At 39.1% G+C, this 19,013-nt stretch overlaps 1 protein-coding gene across 5 annotated transcripts in view; it reads right to left on the bottom strand.

Annotated features, from left to right (window-relative positions):
* Window positions 1-19,013, bottom strand: part of SCAPER (S-phase cyclin A associated protein in the ER) — a 345,099-nt gene that overhangs the window by 304,893 nt on the left and 21,193 nt on the right. For all 5 annotated transcript variants that reach the window (XM_073303508.2, XM_073303509.2, XM_073303513.2 and 2 more), the window contains exon 3: window positions 12,358-12,475. In XM_073303508.2, coding sequence (XP_073159609.1) covers window positions 12,358-12,475 — 118 coding nt within the window. The remainder of the gene's footprint in view (window positions 1-12,357; window positions 12,476-19,013) is intronic.

Raw genomic sequence — 19,013 nt, 5'->3', positions numbered from 1 at the left:
CATTGCTTATTTTAATCCAAATTTTATTACAGGATTGAAATAAGGGATATTGATTGGAAAAAACATAAATGGAAAAGTTTGGCCATTAACTATTTTTCCTGAAGAACTGTTTGTACAGCCCGGACAATTGGTTTACATGCCCCTTCCAACATGTGGAAACAGGAAAAAACTGAGCAATTTATGGGGACCCCATTTTTATATTGTTTTTCAGAGCTCTTTGCAGGCTCCCAGTTGAATAATCTGGCAGTAAGTAGTATAAACTACAACAGAATGAATAAACAAAAAAATGAAATCTAATTTCTCAGAATAAGTGTGTAGTATGTCTACTTTAACACAATATTCTCAGATCTATAATTAGCAGGTAAGAAATTTCCTTTCTTGGAATGTTTTCATGAGGAATGGGATCTTTTGGATTTAGAAAGGGCTTTGCTCAAAAACAGATCTAATTTCAAAATCTAATTTCTTTTTATGTTATTTTTTGCTTTATTCCTCTGATTTAATGTTTTACCTTACAAAAATATATAAAATGTAAAAGCTACAGGGTCCTATTTTTAAAGTGTAAGCAATTGAGACAAAATGCTAATTATGGTGAATGTACTTTCTGCTAACTGGTCTATGTTTAGAGGGAAGATTCAGACCACCCTATACCGGAAACCTACTGACCGCTATTCCTACCTACATGCCTCCAGCTTTCACCCTGACCACACCACACGATCCATCGTCTACAGCCAAGCTCTGCGATACAACCGCATTTGCTCCAACCCCTCAGACAGAGACAAACACCTACAAGATCTCTATCAAGCATTCTTACAACTACAATACCCACCTGCGGAAGTGAAGAAACAGATTGATAGAGCCAGAAGAGTTCCCAGAAGTCACCTACTACAGGACAGGCCTAACAAAGAAATAACAGAACGCCACTAGCCGTCACCTTCAGCCCCCAACTAAAACCCCTCCAACGCATTATTAAGAATCTACAACCTATCCTGAAGGATGACCCAACACTCTCACAAATCTTGGGAGACAGGCCAGTCCTTGCCTACAGACAGCCCCCCAACCTGAAGCAAATACTCACCAACAACCACATACCACACAACAGAACCACTAACCCAGGAACCTACCCTTGCAACAAAGCCCGTTGCCAACTGTGCCCACATATCTATTCAGGGGACACCATCACAGGGCCTAATAACATCAGCCACACTATCAGAGGCTCGTTCACCTGCACATCCACCAATGTGATATATGCCATCATGTGCCAGCAATGCCCCTCTGCCATGTACATTGGTCAAACTGGACAGTCTCTACGTAAAAGAATAAATGGACACAAATCAGATGTCAAGAATTATAACATTCATACACCAGTCGGAGAACACTTCAATCTCTCTGGTCACGCAATTACAGACATGAAGGTCGCTATCTTAAAACAAAAAAACTTCAAATCCAGACTCCAGAGAGAAACTGCTGAATTGGAATTCATTTGCAAATTGGATACTATTAATTTAGGCTTAAATAGAGACTGGGAGTGGCTAAGTCATTATGCAAGGTAGCCTATTTCCCCTTGTTTTTTTCCTAACCCTCCCCCCCCACCCCAGATGTTCTGGTTAAACTTGGATTTATGCTGGAAATGGCCCACCTTGATTATCATACACATTGTAAGGAGAGTGGTCAGTTTGGATGAGCTATTACCAGCAGGAGAGTGAGTTTGTGTGTGGGGCGAGAAAACCTGGATTTGTGCTGGAAATGGCCCACCTTGATTTTCATACACATTGTAAGGAGAGTGGTCACTTTGGATAAGCTATTACCAGCAGGAGAGTGAGTTTGTGTGTGTGGTTTTTGGGAAAAAAAAAAAGGGGGGGGGTGAGAAAACCTGGATTTGTGCTGGAAATGGCCCACCTTGATTATCATACACATTGTAAGGAGAGTGATCACTTTGGATGGGCTATTACCAGCAGGAGAGTGAGTTTGGGGGCGGGGGGCGGAGCGGAGGGTGAGAAAACCTGGATTTGTGCTGGAAATGGCCCAACTTGATTATCATACACATTGTAAGGAGAGTGATCACTTTAGATAAGCTATTACCAGCAGGAGAGTGGGGTGGGAGGAGGTATTGTTTCATGGTCTCTGTGTATATAATGTCTTCTGCAGTTTCCACAGTATGCATCCGATGAAGTGAGCTGTAGCTCACGAAAGCTTATGCTCAAATAAATTGGTTAGTCTCTAAGGTGCCACAAGTACTCCATTTCTTTTTTCAGACATCTTACTGAACTGATCAGATAATTTAATGAAATAAAACCAACTAAACAACTGAGTGGACTTAATATAGGTCCTTGATATTCAAGGCTGGAAACCACACTTGAATTTTAGAACCAACACACTGAGTTTTAACAGATTTTTTGGGCCAAATTCACTGACAGGGTCAGCTGTTTTACACTGTTCTGGTGATGTCATGCAACTGGTTGAACCAGTTAAACCAGGTTTATGGCTATTTTGCAGTGCTGGAGCATAGTAGTGAACCAGGCCTTTCATTTTTAGACAAAAATCTACATTACCTGGTTCAGAATTCTTCTTAAAAACACTGAGTAAACAAGCACAAATAAATTAAAAAGATTCTAAAGTCAATGTGAGCAGGTTTCAGAAATAAAAATGAGATACTGTGTTTTAGCAAATAAGAGATTGTCCACAGAATACATATTACACTCCCTATTCATTGAAAACCTCAAATTTCAGATGAGATGTATGCCAGGATTATAAAAATTAAAATATTACCACAACTGAGGGCTCTCATCTGAAACTATTTACATTCCCAGAAGGCAGAATTTTGTGTGTGTGTAAATGGCACAGAAAACTTGCACCATGAGTCTATTTTCAAGTATACCAAAATAGATGTGCCAGTACTAAAAAGGATGATGGATCAAAAAAACCAAAAACACCTCATCTCTTTAGAAGACACAAGAAAAGATGATTTATGAGTAAAAACTGGGAAATGTTTGAACAGGTCCCTTCCAACCCTGATATTCTATGTTTCTAAGTCAGGTGCAGAGATTAAAGCAATTTCCTGGCAGATTGAATATGCAAGGCAAACAAACACTTATGTCAACACTGGATTTTGTCAATTTAAGACAGATAGTATTTTTGGAAAGACTGTTTAAACAATTTCTTCAGTGTATAAGATAAACAAGTTTGTCTTTCATCATCAGCCATGCATTCTTGCTTCACTACCCTTTTTTATTCAACAAATATTTTTATGGCTAATGCACAATAATTTCCTTTCTGTATTCATGAGCAGTGCCAAAAGGATAAGTGTAATTCAAGACTTTGTATTTGTGAGGCCCATTAGTCTGTAACTGTAAAATATTAGGTTGGTCATGAGATTGGTAATTGGATATGAAGCCTTTTGCTTATGAGGCACTTATTCAATATTAGATTAGAACAGCAGGGACCAACGATCACCACCTCGTCAATTGTTAACTAGCCATTGTAACATAAGCGAATTAGTGACGTTCTGGATACTCAGGGAGTTTCAGCTATAACTTAGGTCCATTTAATCTTTTACTGGTAAATCTAGTGGGGAGAGATTGGGTCATTAGGTAGGAAGATGGTACATCTCATCAGAAGGGCAAAGTGCCAGTATCTCTAAAACAAATAATTGTTAAACTATACTCAAGAAGGCATCTTTTACACTGACAATCTCAGCAATTATCACTGTCTCACATCTTTTCTTGGGGAACTCTGCTGAGACAGGAATGCAACTCTAGCAATAGCTGGAGTCAGATTTCTCTGACATCTTTCCATCCGGTACTAGGCAGCAACACTATACAGACCACACTTGTCTCAAGAATCATCACAGTGGTAGACAAGGATCGAGTATCCATTGTTTCTTTTACATCTATCCTTGCCTTTGACACTGTTGACTATGAGGTGTTGTTGGTGAACCCTGGTAGGGATGGAAAGAAACACACTTGAATAGCTCTGTTATTTCCTCTCTGAGTACACTCTGAGGGTAGAGCTACGTAATTGCTCATTTTTTGCCAGGGTTCTCATGTGGTGTCCCATAAAGATCTATTCTGTCACCCATCCTCTTCCATGTGTATGCAAGATATCTAGAGGAGATAGTGAGAAAGTCTGCTGACACCACTCAGCTCTATTATTTCTTTTTCACTGGGCCCAGATGGTGCAGTTGTTCATCTTAGCCAGTCTCTGGAATTTGGATAAGAAGTGGCTGCCTGGAGCTCCTTTCAAAGAAAACAAAGGCAATGCTGCCTGTCTGGGGGAAGCAACCAGTGGGGAGAGAGAGATATTATTTTTGGCCCTCTAAATGTGGGTGTATTATTAAAGTTTGCAATCTTATTGGACTCTCAGCTACTTTTGAATGTTCAACCAGGTGTTTTCAGTCACGAGTCCTCAATTCCAGCATGCACTTCTCCCCTTGGTCCAACAGAACCAAAATTTGTTGATCTCCATCACATATTGAAAAGTCTATCCATTCTATCAAGCTTTTTCTAAAAGTGTAGGCTATTATTTTCCGAGTCCCAAGATTTGCCGAACACCTCCCCACCAAATAAAATATGTTCCCTACCCTGAAGTGCTTACAGTCTAAAGCCCCAATACTGCAACGTGCTCTGCCTGGCCAGACCTTCTGTGGCTATCAAATGACAAACAAAAAGGGAATAAGGGGAAGGGAACAGTTACAAATACAAGATTATGCAGTTACTTTGTCATGTCACACATGTTTCTTAAATTTACAAAGATACTTAGACATTTTTATTTTGGGTTTAGTGAAAAAGGTCTCACATGGGAAGTGTTTTAAGTATTGTTGATATGGTATCAACTTTGATTTTGCAATAAAATTTTTGTAGATTGTTTGCCCATGTGCCTCAAGTTTTCTGATAGTAAAGTAAGTAATTAAAAAGTACATAATTCCTGGATTCCTGTATGCTGAACTGCTGCATTTTTTTAATTGGGCTAGGGTTACCCAGGCCAATATGCATTAACAATCACAATCCTGATTAGGGAGTCTAGATATCATTCTTAATCCACATACAGTTGACAAATGCAGTATTAATTCTGGAATAGCTAGAAAATCAGAAAAATACATTTACCAATTCCTTCTTAATGGAGCTAACTCTGCCACAACAACATACATACCCCTTTGCCAAGGGAGGGGGCAGAGGCGCAGAAGCTGGCTCTCCCACCCTTTACACCAGCTGAGTTCCCTTCCACAAGGGGAATTATCTGTTCCCTGCTATGACCAGATTCTGGTCACATTAGTTTGTCTGAGCAGTGCAAAGAGGTCAGATCATAAATGAGAATTTGGCCCACTGTTTTTATGAAAGAAATTACATTTGTATAATCTGTAAAATGTTTAAATAGAGCCAGCAGGGCCCTAAGTACCAGGAAATGATGAGTTATGGCATGATTTGTCTGGGTGTTAACTTCTCCTGTAATGTCCAAGTATGTGTGACAAACACCATTTTAAAACTACATCTGAATTTAACAGAGGCTGGAGTTTCACATTAATATTCATTCTCTAGGCATCTCTGTTACCAAACTGTTAAGCTCCTCGACGAACAAGCATCTAAGAGCATGTTGAAAGTTTCTAGGAGAATATTACGAGCAATGCAGAACTAAAGAAAGTAATTGTGTTTAAAGAGAAGACTCCCACCCTACCACAAATGCCTCAAGTATATAATTGCTAAATGTATTCTATGTTCCTCTTTCAGCATCATAAAATAGTTGTTCACATTACTATCTTTCTCAAAACTGTAATTCTGAATGATAAGTGATTTAAGGCCCTGATCTTGCAAACACTCAGGAAAGTACTTAAGCATATGAGTAGCCCCAATGAAATAACTGGACCTACTCACACACTTAAAATTAAGCATGAACAAGTGAGTTTGCAAGATTGGGGACTACCAGATGCATTTTGGGATAACAGTGGTAAATGAAGCAACAATGAAAAATTGCTCCTGTTAAATATCCATATATTTATGTTATTCAAAATGTGCAAGTTAAATTTTTTCTCATACCAAAGTCATTAAAAAAGCTTTCAATTTTCCAGTTGAAAATCTAGTTCTACGTTTCTAAATCTAATCTATATTTAGACACAATTAAGCATGTGAAGAATATATTTTTCCCTGTTTAGAACATTTTGTGATTTGATTAAACAAAGATCTGTATCTGTTGTACTATTACAGCAGGAATGAGATTTGCCACAGACACAAACTGACAAATATAGAATGGCTGCAGGTATCAAATAAACAATCTGAGCATTTTGAAAGCTACTATTATTCTGATTACAGGCCTAGTGGATGGGCAGAAGCAGTAAAAGTGGCATAATATGATTTTAGTAAGGCTTTTCACTCTGTCCCACACAACATTTTCATAAGCAAACTAGGGCCTAGAAGAAATTACTATAGGGTGAGCACACAAATGGTTGAAAAACTGTACTCAAAGAGTAGTTACCAACTGTTTGCTGTTGAACTGGGAGGGCCTATCTAGTGGGCTCCGCAGTGGTCAGTCCTGGATCCAGTACAATTAAATATTTTCATTAATGACTTGGATAACAGAATGGAGAGTATGCTTATAAAATCTGTGGATTACACCAAACTGGGAGCGGTTGCAAGCACTTTGGAGGACATGATTAGCATCAAAACAATCAAGACAAATTGGAGAATTGGTGTGAAATCAGCAGGATGAAACTCAGTAAAGATAAGAGCAAAGTACTTTGTTTAGGAAGGAAAAATCAAATGCACAACAACAAAATGGGAAATAACTGGTGGTGGTCGTACTGCAGAAAAGGATCGGGGGGTTATTAATGGCTCACAAACTGAATATGAGTCAACAATATGATTCAGAGAGAGACAGAATAAATCTGACAGCCACTTCTTAACAACTAGCTAATATCCTGGGGTGTATTAACAGGAGTGTTATATGTAAAAGATGGTGAGGAAACTGTTCTGCTCTACTTGGCACTGGTGAGTCCTCAGCTGGAGTACTGCATCCAATTCTGGGCACCACACTTTAGAAAAGATGGTGAAAAATTGTAGAGTCCAGAGGAAAGCAACCAAAATTATAAAAGGGTTAATGAGGAAAGGTTAAAAAAAACGGGGCATGCTTAGTCCTGAGAAAGAAGATTAAGAGGAAACCTGATAAGAGTCTTCAAATATGTGAAGGGCTGTTATAAAGAGGACAGTGATTAATTGTTCTCCATGCCCACTGAAGGTAGGACAAGAAATAATGGGCGTAATCTGCAGTAAGGGAGTTTTAAGTTAGATAGGAAAAACTTTCTAACTATAAGGGTAGTTAAATCCTGGAATAAGCTTCCAAGGAAGGTTGTGGAATCCCCATCACTGGAGGTTTTTAAGAATAGGATGGATAAATACCTGTCAGGGATGACCTAGGTTTACTTGGTCCTGCTTCAGTGCTCTCAAGTACCCTTCCAGCCCTGCATTTCTATGATTCCTCCTTTTTATTTGAGGTTTTTGTGCTACAAAAAATCCCCCTCCCCCCTCACATCATCCCATTTTATGTATTCACTTTGGTGTTGACATTTAGCTTGGCCAGCGACAACATACGCTAAGGATCTGGCTCCACAATAATTAATGCAGCACTTCTACTCAGTTTTACACTAGTTTAGGTACATCAGTACTTATCACAGAAAAAATATTCAAACATACTAGTATTTTAAGAGGAAGACATTTTATAATGTTGGCTCTTCCAAAATACAGGTCTAGGGAAAAAAGGAATACCCAGATGCTGTATAAGCTTTCAGTCTCCAAGGAAGACAACAGTTTGCACTGATCTTGCACACCACTAAGGTATAATTCAAAAGCAGAATTAATATTCATATCCAACAAACCAACAATTCTATCAAACTAATTATACTGTATTAATATCATAGTTGAAAAAGTACAGCTATGAAACGGCACTCCAAGAGAACCAGTGAAAATTCAAGGCCTCCACATTGTGGCTTTTTGGACATTTTAACACTGATTCTGAGTGGTGATGGCCTACTTTCGTTTTCATATTCAGGGAAAATTAAATAGATATTATCCAGCTGAAACCTACCCAATTTAAAGAAGATTCAGATACTGCACCTGAATCCTTCTGTCAATTTCTGCAGTTTTACAACACTTTCCTAATTTTCCAAATGTTTTTCTCTCCTCCATTTCTGTAACAGTAGTAGGTTAAAAACAATTCAGGAAGAACTGTGATTCTTAATGATGGTGTCCCTTTAAAGGCAGAACAGTTTATGGAAAATCTTGAATCTAAAGTTTTGAAAATGCTTTGATGTTCTCTAATGATAAACATTATATAATTGTTAAATATTATTACTCTGACATGGACAAAGTTTGTTAGAAGATTTTTTTTTCAAGTGACAGTTTGTATATGCACTGGAGCTCTTATAATTGTAATTTTTCAAAATGTTTTCATATTCATATATACAGATCAACTTTGCTCACAAAGGCACTTACAGAAAAAGTTTTGTATCTCAATCTAAGGTGCATATTCAAAAGGGAGAGCCTCTCATTAATTAACATTTTAATTCTGAGACACCAAAATACAGACCCCCAATAACATAATGAGACTTATGGAGATAAAACATTAAAAAAGGCAACTACAGCATCTATGTTTATTTTTTAAAAATAGATAGCAACAAAGTTGTCTTAGACACTATGGTGATGAGTGCCAAGTAATCACCTAACTAAAGAGAGACTGTTGTACTTGAGCACAACTGGGCCAGTTAACAATGCAATCAATACATTTCCTTGTTCTGATGGCTCTGCTGTCTCTAATTTACTGTTAACAGATTTTTCAGTTTAATATTTATGGTTTAGACATAAACATTCTTCCACTTGAACAGTGGCAACATCCCATTCTCATGAATGTGTTCACACTGTAAGACTCTGAAAATACCTGTTCCTTCTTAGCAAGAATTATTTGCAACTCATTGCTGTGCACAGAGAAAGCAAACAGTTTATAGTAACTTACTCTAAAACTAGGCAGAGATCCCAGTGTTTGAGCTATGACATGTTCTCTAATTTTTTCCCATTTAATCATCTGGGACCTGGGGAATTGGGGCTTTCACGGAACAGTTCTGAGGACAAAAGGGTTTCTGGCCATCCCCTTGTTTTTATTTTGTTTAGATATTTGAGCTCCTTCAGACCATAGGGATAGACCCCTTTCCCTTCTTTACACTTGAAATTCTCTTACTTTCTTTGTAGGTGTGATAGAGATGGAGTAAAATCATGTAAAACTATCTCTTCTCAACTGGTACAGCCTCATGTTTTTACAACCCTTCCCCAGAACAGAAAGGACACCTCTCTAATTTCCCTGTTTAATTGGTAAACACAGTGAAGGAGTGTTGCTGAAGCGAATACTGAAATAGGAGGCTAGAGTCTCCCAATGAAAATAGAAAGGCTTAATTTAGTTTCTTTCTTTCTTCTTCCCCTTCTCATAGAAAATTCAGTGTATTGTACCTGATAGGGAAATAGCAGTTGTCCCTTTTCTCCAGCTTGATTCAGAGAGAGACAGAATAAATTTGACAGCCACTTCTTAACAACTAGCCATTGTTCTGGCTTGTCTTACTACATATAGCTAATTTAAGGATTCACATGTCAGCAGTAACCAGTCAGTAAAAACACATGCAGTATTGATAATTCTGCTATATAAAAGCCATGAAGACTGTGGTTATACACTTCAGACAGGAACTCCAGTGAGCAAGGACAGTTGGGATAAGGCTGCAGTAAAAAGGTCAGAGGCTGAAACCGTAGAGTCTCAATGTCCTTTGAAATACTGGGCAATTGTAATCCATGTTCATTTTGTTTTATAGTTGATAAACACAAAGGATATAGCTATCTTCCTTGTTTGCCAGAGTTCAACAAGAGTGTTCAGGTAAGGACCAGTTTCAGAGTAATAGCCGTGTTAGTCTGTATTCGCAAAAAGAAAAGGAGTACTTGTGGCACCTTAGAGACTAACCAATTTATTTGAGCATAAGCTTTCGTGAGCTACAGCTCACTTCATCGGATGCATACTGTGGAAAATAGGGAGAAAACCTGGATTTGTGCTGGAAATGGCCCACCTTGATTATCATACACATTGTAAGGAGAAAGAAAAGGAGTACTTGTGGCACCTTAGAGACTAACCAATTTATTAGAGCATAAGCTTTCGTGAGCTACAGCTCACTTCCTCAGATGCATATCGTGGAAACTGATATGCATCTGAGGAAGTGAGCTGTAGCTCACGAAAGCTTATGCTCTAATAAATTGGTTAGTCTCTAAGGTGCCACAAGTACTCCTTTTCTTTTTGCGAATACAGACTAACACGGCTGTTACTCTGAAAATTGTAAGGAGAGTGATCACTTTACATAAGCTATTATCAGCAGGAGAGTGGGGTGGGGGGAGAGAAAACCTTTTGTAGTGATAAACACCCATTTTTTCATGATTTGTGTGTATAAAAACATCTTCTGTATTTTCCACAGTATGCATCCGATGAAGTGAGCTGTAGCTCACGAAAGCTTATGTTCAAATAAATTGGTTAGTCTCTAAGGTGCCACAAGTACTCCTTTTCAGGTAAGGACCCTGAATATCCCAGTGCTGAAGCTCCTACAGCACTTCAGGATTTGCCTGATGTTTCCTGTCTCTTTCTCTCTGTGCTGTCAGCACTTCCAGGATGGGATATCTGAATGAGTTTTTACCAATTCCCACCATACTCACTACCTCCAGGGTTTGTACCCTAAAGGGATGGTATTATGTCTTGCTCTTGCACTTTCCCTTCTCGTGCGCCTCCCCGACCCTGACCCCGTGTTGCCTTCCATGGAGGGGAAGCATAAGAACCAAGGTTTGTATAGCTGCTGTTCCTTCTGAAAAAAACAGTACCAAGTAAATTACGTTTGTCTTGATTCTTTTTGAAGTTCCTATTGTCGGAATTTCTCCTCCAACATCGTTCTTTCATAAATCAAAATTTATAGCACTAAGATTTTTAAATGAAACATATGATATGCCTTACTATGAATCCTAATGTAAACACATATGCCATTTAGAACATTCATGTACAGGACTCTATATTGGAACATAAGTTATTCTGTGTTTCATGAGATGGAGGGTTAATTGTTCTATAACATAAGCATAACTTTTCCCATTGTAGTATCTTTTTCACAGAACTTTACTGCAGAAAACTAAAAAGAACCATCCTAAGGAGGACAGCTAGGCTGAAGAAATACTTAGGGGTAGGTCCTCAAGACCAGCCATTTGGCACCTGGTGCAGCTGAGGGGAAGAAGGAAAGCCAAAAAGTTACTTCATGGCTCCTTGAATCATCAAGCCTATTCAGAGGAGAAAATCTGAACAGTCTCAAGGCTGCTCAAAAGATTTTCCTAAGTCCTGAAAATCTGGCATCCACATTTTCATTTTCTGTCCCCCCATATTCCCTCCCCTAAAAAAATCTTCAGAACTGTTCACCATAGGCTAAAGTAATACTAAAAATTCTTACAAATGTATTTGAATGTTGGTCTACACCGAGATAATTTGTTGGCTTACTCAAAGCCTATCCTTTGAAGATTGGGAGATAGCCTAAATAATGTTTGTTTCAGTCTTTGTTATCCTCTTTTTCTAATTTTCCAATATTTTTTATGATAAGCTTATTGTAGTAAGTAGGATGTACTGATAAACATCAGTGTAACTGGGTGGCTTACCCCAAGGGCTGTAGTACCTGAGGCTAAGCCCCACCTGAGAGGACTCATAAAAAGAGCAGGAAGCTGTGGCATATAGTCTGCAGAGAATGAGGAAAACCCTCCAAGAAGGGAGGCTGGGGAGATACCCTCACCAAGCAGGGAAGGAACTTGCAAAGCCCTCTAGGCAGGGAGGCCTGGGAGGAGGAAGAAAAACCTTGGGCTGTGTGGACCTATCAATGGATTTTGTTTTGGAGTTTTGAGTTTTATTTACAGATTCTTTTATATTAATAAACCAAGTCCCAAAAGAATGTATTTTTGACCAACAAAAAGCCTGAAGTGTATTTGAACAGTCCAAGAGGGGAAATTGAGGCAGACTCCCTGTAGCTCACAAGGGGTCACATAAGAGGCTAACTGTAACCAGCCTAGCTACAGTCAACAAAATGGGAGAAAACAGTAAAGATACCTTTTATTTCATCTTTATCAAATTTTGTATGTTTTACAAAATTATAATTGAATTAAACAGGAAGCATACTGAAGAAATTAGTTTAAAATATTGATATCTATGTTTTAAGCAGTTATCAAATTTAAGATACATTTTTTAGGTATAAACATTTTTACTTCAAACTTAAACTTCTTTTTTGGGTGGGAGAGTAAGGGAAGGTTGTGGGGAAGGAAGTTCAATACTTACTATCGTCCTCTTTGCTTTCCAGTGGGACATTCCATGCAATAAGGTTTCTTGCTGTACGACCCTCTTCTGCAACAATTTTCCTCACTTTGTCATGACTATTAGAGCGTTGGAAAGAAGCCTGAAAATGTGAAATATAGGAAAAATATATCATTCTATTTCAAGCTAATATATTAATTATCTCAAAGCATTAATGCTAAAACATCCAAAAAGGGGCTTGCAGTTGACAATCCTCACATAAGTATAAATATTAACTACTGTTCGTAAAAGTCTGTGAGATGGGTATTGTATTTTCACCACCTATTAGAAACTGTGTGGGTGGCATGGATGTACTCATTCATTTTCACAGAGAAGAGGCATATGTCATGGCTCTTACAGTACCTTCTAGCAGCATGTTTAATCAGAATGAGAACTAGTGTCTAGCCCTCAGCTGGGGTTTGTCTACACCTGACTTTTTTTTAACCTGGATTAAATTGATTGCCAGCATTAGAGAAGTGTTTATACCTTTATGAGTGTGTTTACCTTTTGTTAACCCCACCTGCTGCACCTTTGATGTGGCTGCTGCTCCTAAACCTGGATAAAATGGGAAGGACAAGGCAAACATCTAGCCACATATAAAACAAACAAAAAACACCTCATTGGTTATAGAAATGGAACCAGGCTACCACATTGTTAGAGATGGCTGCCAATGCCTCATATTTCATGAAGGGTTCTGGAAAAAGCCAGCCTGTGGAAGCCAGGACCCCACAAAGGCTGATGATGGCAGCAAGAAAACACCAACCAAAATTGGTTATTGGAATGCGAGAACAACATTTCAAACACCAAAGATCTCACAAATCATGAGGGAAATGGATAATTATGTACTCAAAATCCTGGACATCAGTGAGAACAGACTGACCAGGTGTGGACAAGAAGCACTTCTAGCAAGAAAAGAAAACTGTCATTGGTTCAAGTCATTGTGATAACAAACATTGAGTGGAAGTAGCACTCATTATGACATACTGGGCATACATCATCATCTGGGCATACACAACCAACACATCATATATGCCAGACTCCAAACCAGATTAGACCAAAAGTGTCAATCAGACAGCACTATGCTCTGCCAGAGGAACACAGCTTCAATGATAAAGAGGAATTCTTCTATCGCCTCCAGAGTGTGATTAACAGAATAACAAAACATGATTTACTCCTTGTGATGGGTGACCTTTAACATTAACTTAGGATGTGGAAAGAGTGGACAGGGAAGCGTGGGTTGATAATCATCAACCAAAATGGCAAGAGATTCATTGAACTGTGACTGGTATCCAACCTAATTCTTGCAAGCACCCTATTCCCTCACAAAGAAAGACGGAATTCACCAGATGCTAAAACAAAACAAAAACCAAAATAGATTGACCATGTGTGCATCAACTGAAGATTCAGGTCATCTGTCCAAGATGCAAGGGCACATCAAGTAGCAAATATTAGCAGTGGCCACAATCTCTGCATTGCTGCACTGAAAATAACATTAAGGAAGATCACCTTTTAACCAGGAAGTGGCAAATAAAATCAACAGTACAAAGTTGAAAATGAAAGACTATTGTGAGAAATTCCATCTTGAATTAAGGAACAGGTTTGAAGCACTGCCAAAGGCAGGTCAAAGTGAGACACAGACTGAACCTTAAGAAAAATGGGCAGCACTCAGAGGCAAGGGGATTGGAGCTGCAGGAACAACAGCTGGATATGAACATAGACAGAGCAAGAACTGGATAAGCCAAGAGACAAGGCATCTCATTAAGGAAAGGAAAGCACTGCAAGGAAAACTCCTGAATACTAAGACCAATGAAATATTGGGAAAACCAAAGGAGGAATATAAGAAAGCAGACAAAAAAAGTGAAAACCAATGCAAGGAAAGATAAATGGAGATATGCTGAAAACCTAGCAGCTGAAGCTGAAAATGCTGCTATGAAAGGAAACCACAGAGACATTTACTTAATGACTGAAACCTTTGTGAAAATTTCAAAATAAGAAATTGATCAGTCATAAGGCAAAGATGAAAAAATGCTTACAACTAATAGAAAAATAGACGGGCAGAGTCTTCAACCGACCCAGCCCCACCTCGGCACCAGATTTTGATGAAATATGCTAAACTGATCAACTTGACGTTAACATCAGCCCAATAGAGATGTTGAAAGTACAGGCTGTAGTCAAGAAGCTGAAAAACAACAAAGCAGCAGCAGATGACCAAATCACAGCAGGAATGCTAAAAGCAGTTGATAACACAATGCTAACAAATCTGAAAGAACTGTTTAATTAAGTCTGGTAAAAGGACACCTTCCCTCCCCTCCCGACTAGTAGAAACATGGAATCATTGTCAGAATACCCCAACAAGGTTATCTCATTGACTGTAACAACTGGAGAGGAGTTACACTACTCTCTGTTGTAGGGAAAGTTTCTGCAGTGTGATACTGTGACGTAGTGGGGATTTTCCCTTGTTATGTTGTACGTGAGCCTATGAGAGCCTTACTGTTTTGCATGAATGCTGTGTGTGCCGCAGTTTCCGTGTGTACTGCACCAATACACACGTGTGGGAATAAGGGTGTGTTACTTTTGCAGGGGCTGCTCCAGCTGCCTGCACGGATGCTATGGCTGCCCCTTTGTAACCTGAGACCCAGGAGGAGGATGCAACCAGGTGACTCTTGGCCTGGGAAAGGAGACAAAAGCCGGAAGAGGAGCAACGGGCAGGTCAGGGGCCAGGAACTGGAAGCGAGCCAGTCTCAGCTGGCTTGGAGCGCAGGGGCTCTGGGCTCCCCTCCCCCAAAGATGGACTTGGCTGAAAGTCACTGATTTCTATGCTAACAAGTTCTGTTCTAATTGTGTTCCTGTCGACTAATAAACCTTCCGTTTTACCAGCTGGCTGAGAGTCACGTCTGACTGTGGAGTTGTGGTGCAGAGCGCTCTGGCTTCCCCAGGAGCCTCGCCCCGACAGACTCGCTGTGGGAAGTGCACAGTGTGGAAGGGGACGCTGAATGCTCCAAGGTCAGACCCAGGAAGATTGAACCTGTGTAAGCTTCTTGCCCTGGAAACAGTATGCTCAGAGAGAGGAGGCATGCTCCTCCAGAGTCCTGGCTGGCTTCATATGGAGTAGTTCCAGAGCATCGCCCCAGTGACTCCGTGACAGATACTACACAGGATGAAAGAAACAGTGGGTGCTAAGCTTACAGAACATGCGGGATTCAGGTCTAGGAGATCCTATGTAGACCAGATATTCACACTAAAGACCATCATAGAGGAATGTATCAATTTCATTGATTTTCAAAAGGGATTTGACAGCCTACACAGATATACATTGTAGAGTATTCTCCAGTCCCTGGAATCCCAGCTGAAGCTGTCAACATCATTAAGGCCCTGTATAGTGATGTGAAATGTTCTGTAAAGGTGAATAACCAGGCAACAAAGTTCAAAGTGCACACTGGAGTGAAAAAGGGCTGCTTTCATTCTCAGCTGCTGTTTGGCATTGCCATAAATTGGATAATCAAGTGTATTAGCAACAGAAACACTGGTACAGAATGGGTAGATGGCAAATGCCTTGAAGAGCTAGACTTTCCCAATGATACTGCACTATGACAACCCTGAAAAATTACAAAGACAGATAACCTGACAAAAAGAGCAGGCCAACCAGGATTCAAAATCAGTTATGCTAAAACAAAGATCCCGGAGACCCAGATGTCAAAGCAGCAATATCACATTAGAAGGCAAAAACAAAAAGAAAGAAGAACAGTTCATCTATCTGGGTAGCACCTACTAGTCAATGGAGACGTCAAAAAGGGATCGACAAGGATAGTAAAAGCATCTACAGCATTCTTTACACTCAACAATGTATGGAAATCAAAGATACACAGTACCAGAACAAAGCTGAGAATTTTCAACTCAAACACAATCTCAGTTTTCACATAAGGCTGTGAAAACTGCAGGATCTACTAAAATGTTACTTAGAAAACTACGCTGCTTCGAAAGTAAGTGGCTATGAAAGATTCTGGGCACTGAAGGGGAAGACTTCATCACTAATGAAGAGAACTAATCAATTACCAACCAGTATCTCATCTCCACCAAAACCAGAAGGAATTGTGGGACATATTTGGGAGCTTTATTCTGGATACCAACACACAGACTCCCACATGATGTCACTGAGTTGAAACCAATTGGTATGAAAAAGAGAGGGTACTCAAGAGAACCCTTAAAAAAAAGCCTTGGTAGGGAGGACAGAACAGCTGATCTCAACACCATAAAGTAGATGGAAGAATGACAGAAGAAATGATAGAAGAATAGAATAGACGAATTTCTGCCCTGTGCGCTAACACTGGCATGAGAAGGACAAAAAGTGATAATAAATTATCTTGAATTAATTGGCAATCAATTAAAACAAGGTAAAAAAAAGTCTAGTGTAGACAAAACCCTAGGCCAAAAATACACGTTAGTGTGGCAAAGAAACTCTAGAGAGGAGTTCTGGTTTATCTGGACCACCTATTTCATGCTAAAATTACACCTTTTCTTCCTAGTGGAAACAAGACCCTAGAAGATAACTTACTACTACACAAAGCTATAGTAGAGAAGTTAAGGATATAAGAAGGATCCCTGAGGATGATTCCCACTCACTTAAGAAACAAATTTGGTTAGATTTGTAAAATATACTCAGTTCAAGGCTTTTGAAAGCATATACAATAAAACAAACATTAACAGATATTGACTAACATCAACTAAATTAATTCTTGCCTCACAACAGAATGCAACCAGCATTCCACAGGAAAAAGCCTGACTAAGAAGGCAGACTTTATACCATGGCACTGCAGATCAACAGACTGGGGCCCTCTGAGACAGGCATAACATGCAAGAGCTGGCTTAAAAGGACTCTCTGCTGAGACTGCACTTCTTCCAATACAACATTAAGAAGATGGAAAATGAGGGAGAATCTTAACCTCACTACATTCATAACTGTTGACAAAAGTGCAATAAAAATAAAACTAATAATGACTTACAAAACAAAATTAAACAACTAGGCTAAGAAATATGGATCATCATAACAATGTTTTTATTATTGGTCACTTTCTTGTGATTTTATTTTATTGCATTATACTGAAACCATCTAATATTTAAAATATGACTTCAAAAAAGTAACAAGTACAGTAAACGACATTCAGAGTCCAAGTTAGTAAGCTATCAAAAGGAATCTTAGTCATTTTACTCTAGCTGAAAAGTCCTAAAAACTTATACTTACAAATATTTGTACTTTTATTCCTGCAGTATGTCTTTTTTTTAAAAAATGGCTTGTATAATGTACTTCTACATCATTTTCTATCTGAGGCTCTTAAACCACCTTATAAGTAATAAATTTAGCCTCGCAGTATCCCTTTAAGGTACTATGAGTTGATGGGCAGCTTCACCAGGCAGGGACGGGATATAAAGCTCCAACCTTGAGTCTTTTAAAACCCTTTACTCAGGGCTTTATCAATTATCAACTATATTATCAAATCAACTGAAAAAAAACCCTGGGTAATAATTCCACGAAGGTTTCCCTGTGTTAGCCAGACAGGAGGGAGAGAACACATCCTTCCCCTAAGAGCAGTCCAGTCTACATCAACAGGGAAGGAAAAGGATGCATCATTCCTCTTTGGGTAGCACCTACTGGCCATTATTCACAATTGGCTCCTGCTCCCTGCAAGTGTCTCCCTCTCTGCCTGAAAAATGCAGAAAGCCCAGTATCAGATCCTTCCCTGAGGTGGGACTCTTCTACCTGCCTAAGAGGCAGGAAGCTTTATATGTGATTTCCTATAAAGCAGGAAGAGGAGCATGTTACCCGCATCTACAGCTCAAAGTTTTAAAGGCACAAAGGTTGTCACAGGTGCACTGAGATGTCCATATGCACCACTGGGCCTTGTTACAGGTACATATTATGTCCACTTCAGGGCTTGCAAACACTTAAAGGGTCACAGTCAATTTGAAAATCGCATTTACATCTGAAAATGTTGTAGCTACTACCATTACAAATAAACCCTAAGATAACTGTAACTGAAAGAAATTAAAAGAAAAATTATTCTCTTTTCAGATTGTTTACTTTCTTCAATTGACAGCACACTGTGCATAGTCTTACCGTTTTGTTGATGGGACATTCCCTCTTTCATGCTCTGCAAGAGGGAGTTTATTGTTAACAGCAGGAGCAGAGCTCAAATTGAAAGGCAGGAAGTAACAGTCAGGTACATGTACATAGACAAAGCGGGGAGGAAAGGAGGGCTGGCCTGAAAAAGTTTGGTGATGTTACTCTCAGGCCCATCCAAAAGACTTTTCCAAATGTACACAGGGCGGGAAGAAAAGCTCCTATAACAAATTTTAAAGTACATTTAACAAAATTCAAAACATACTACTTAAAGAGGGCTCTGTACAAAAAATAATTTAAAAGTTCAAGTTACAGTATATAACTACCCATGTGAGCAGTCCCACTTAAGTCAGCAGAACCATTCTTGTAGTTAACTGTTTGCAGTACATGTTGAGAAAATGAACCACAAAAAGTTAATAAACACAATATTTTAAGCATTATAGTACAGATCAAGATGTTTCCTGCACCATACTTACAACTTTAGGCCCCAATCTTGCAACCATTTCAGTCCATGAGCACTATCATC

The sequence above is a fragment of the Lepidochelys kempii genome, chromosome 10 (genome assembly GCF_965140285.1).
Source record: "Lepidochelys kempii isolate rLepKem1 chromosome 10, rLepKem1.hap1, whole genome shotgun sequence".
NCBI classification, from domain to species: domain Eukaryota; kingdom Metazoa; phylum Chordata; order Testudines; family Cheloniidae; genus Lepidochelys; species Lepidochelys kempii.
This window is presented reverse-complemented; position numbering and strand designations above follow the sequence as displayed.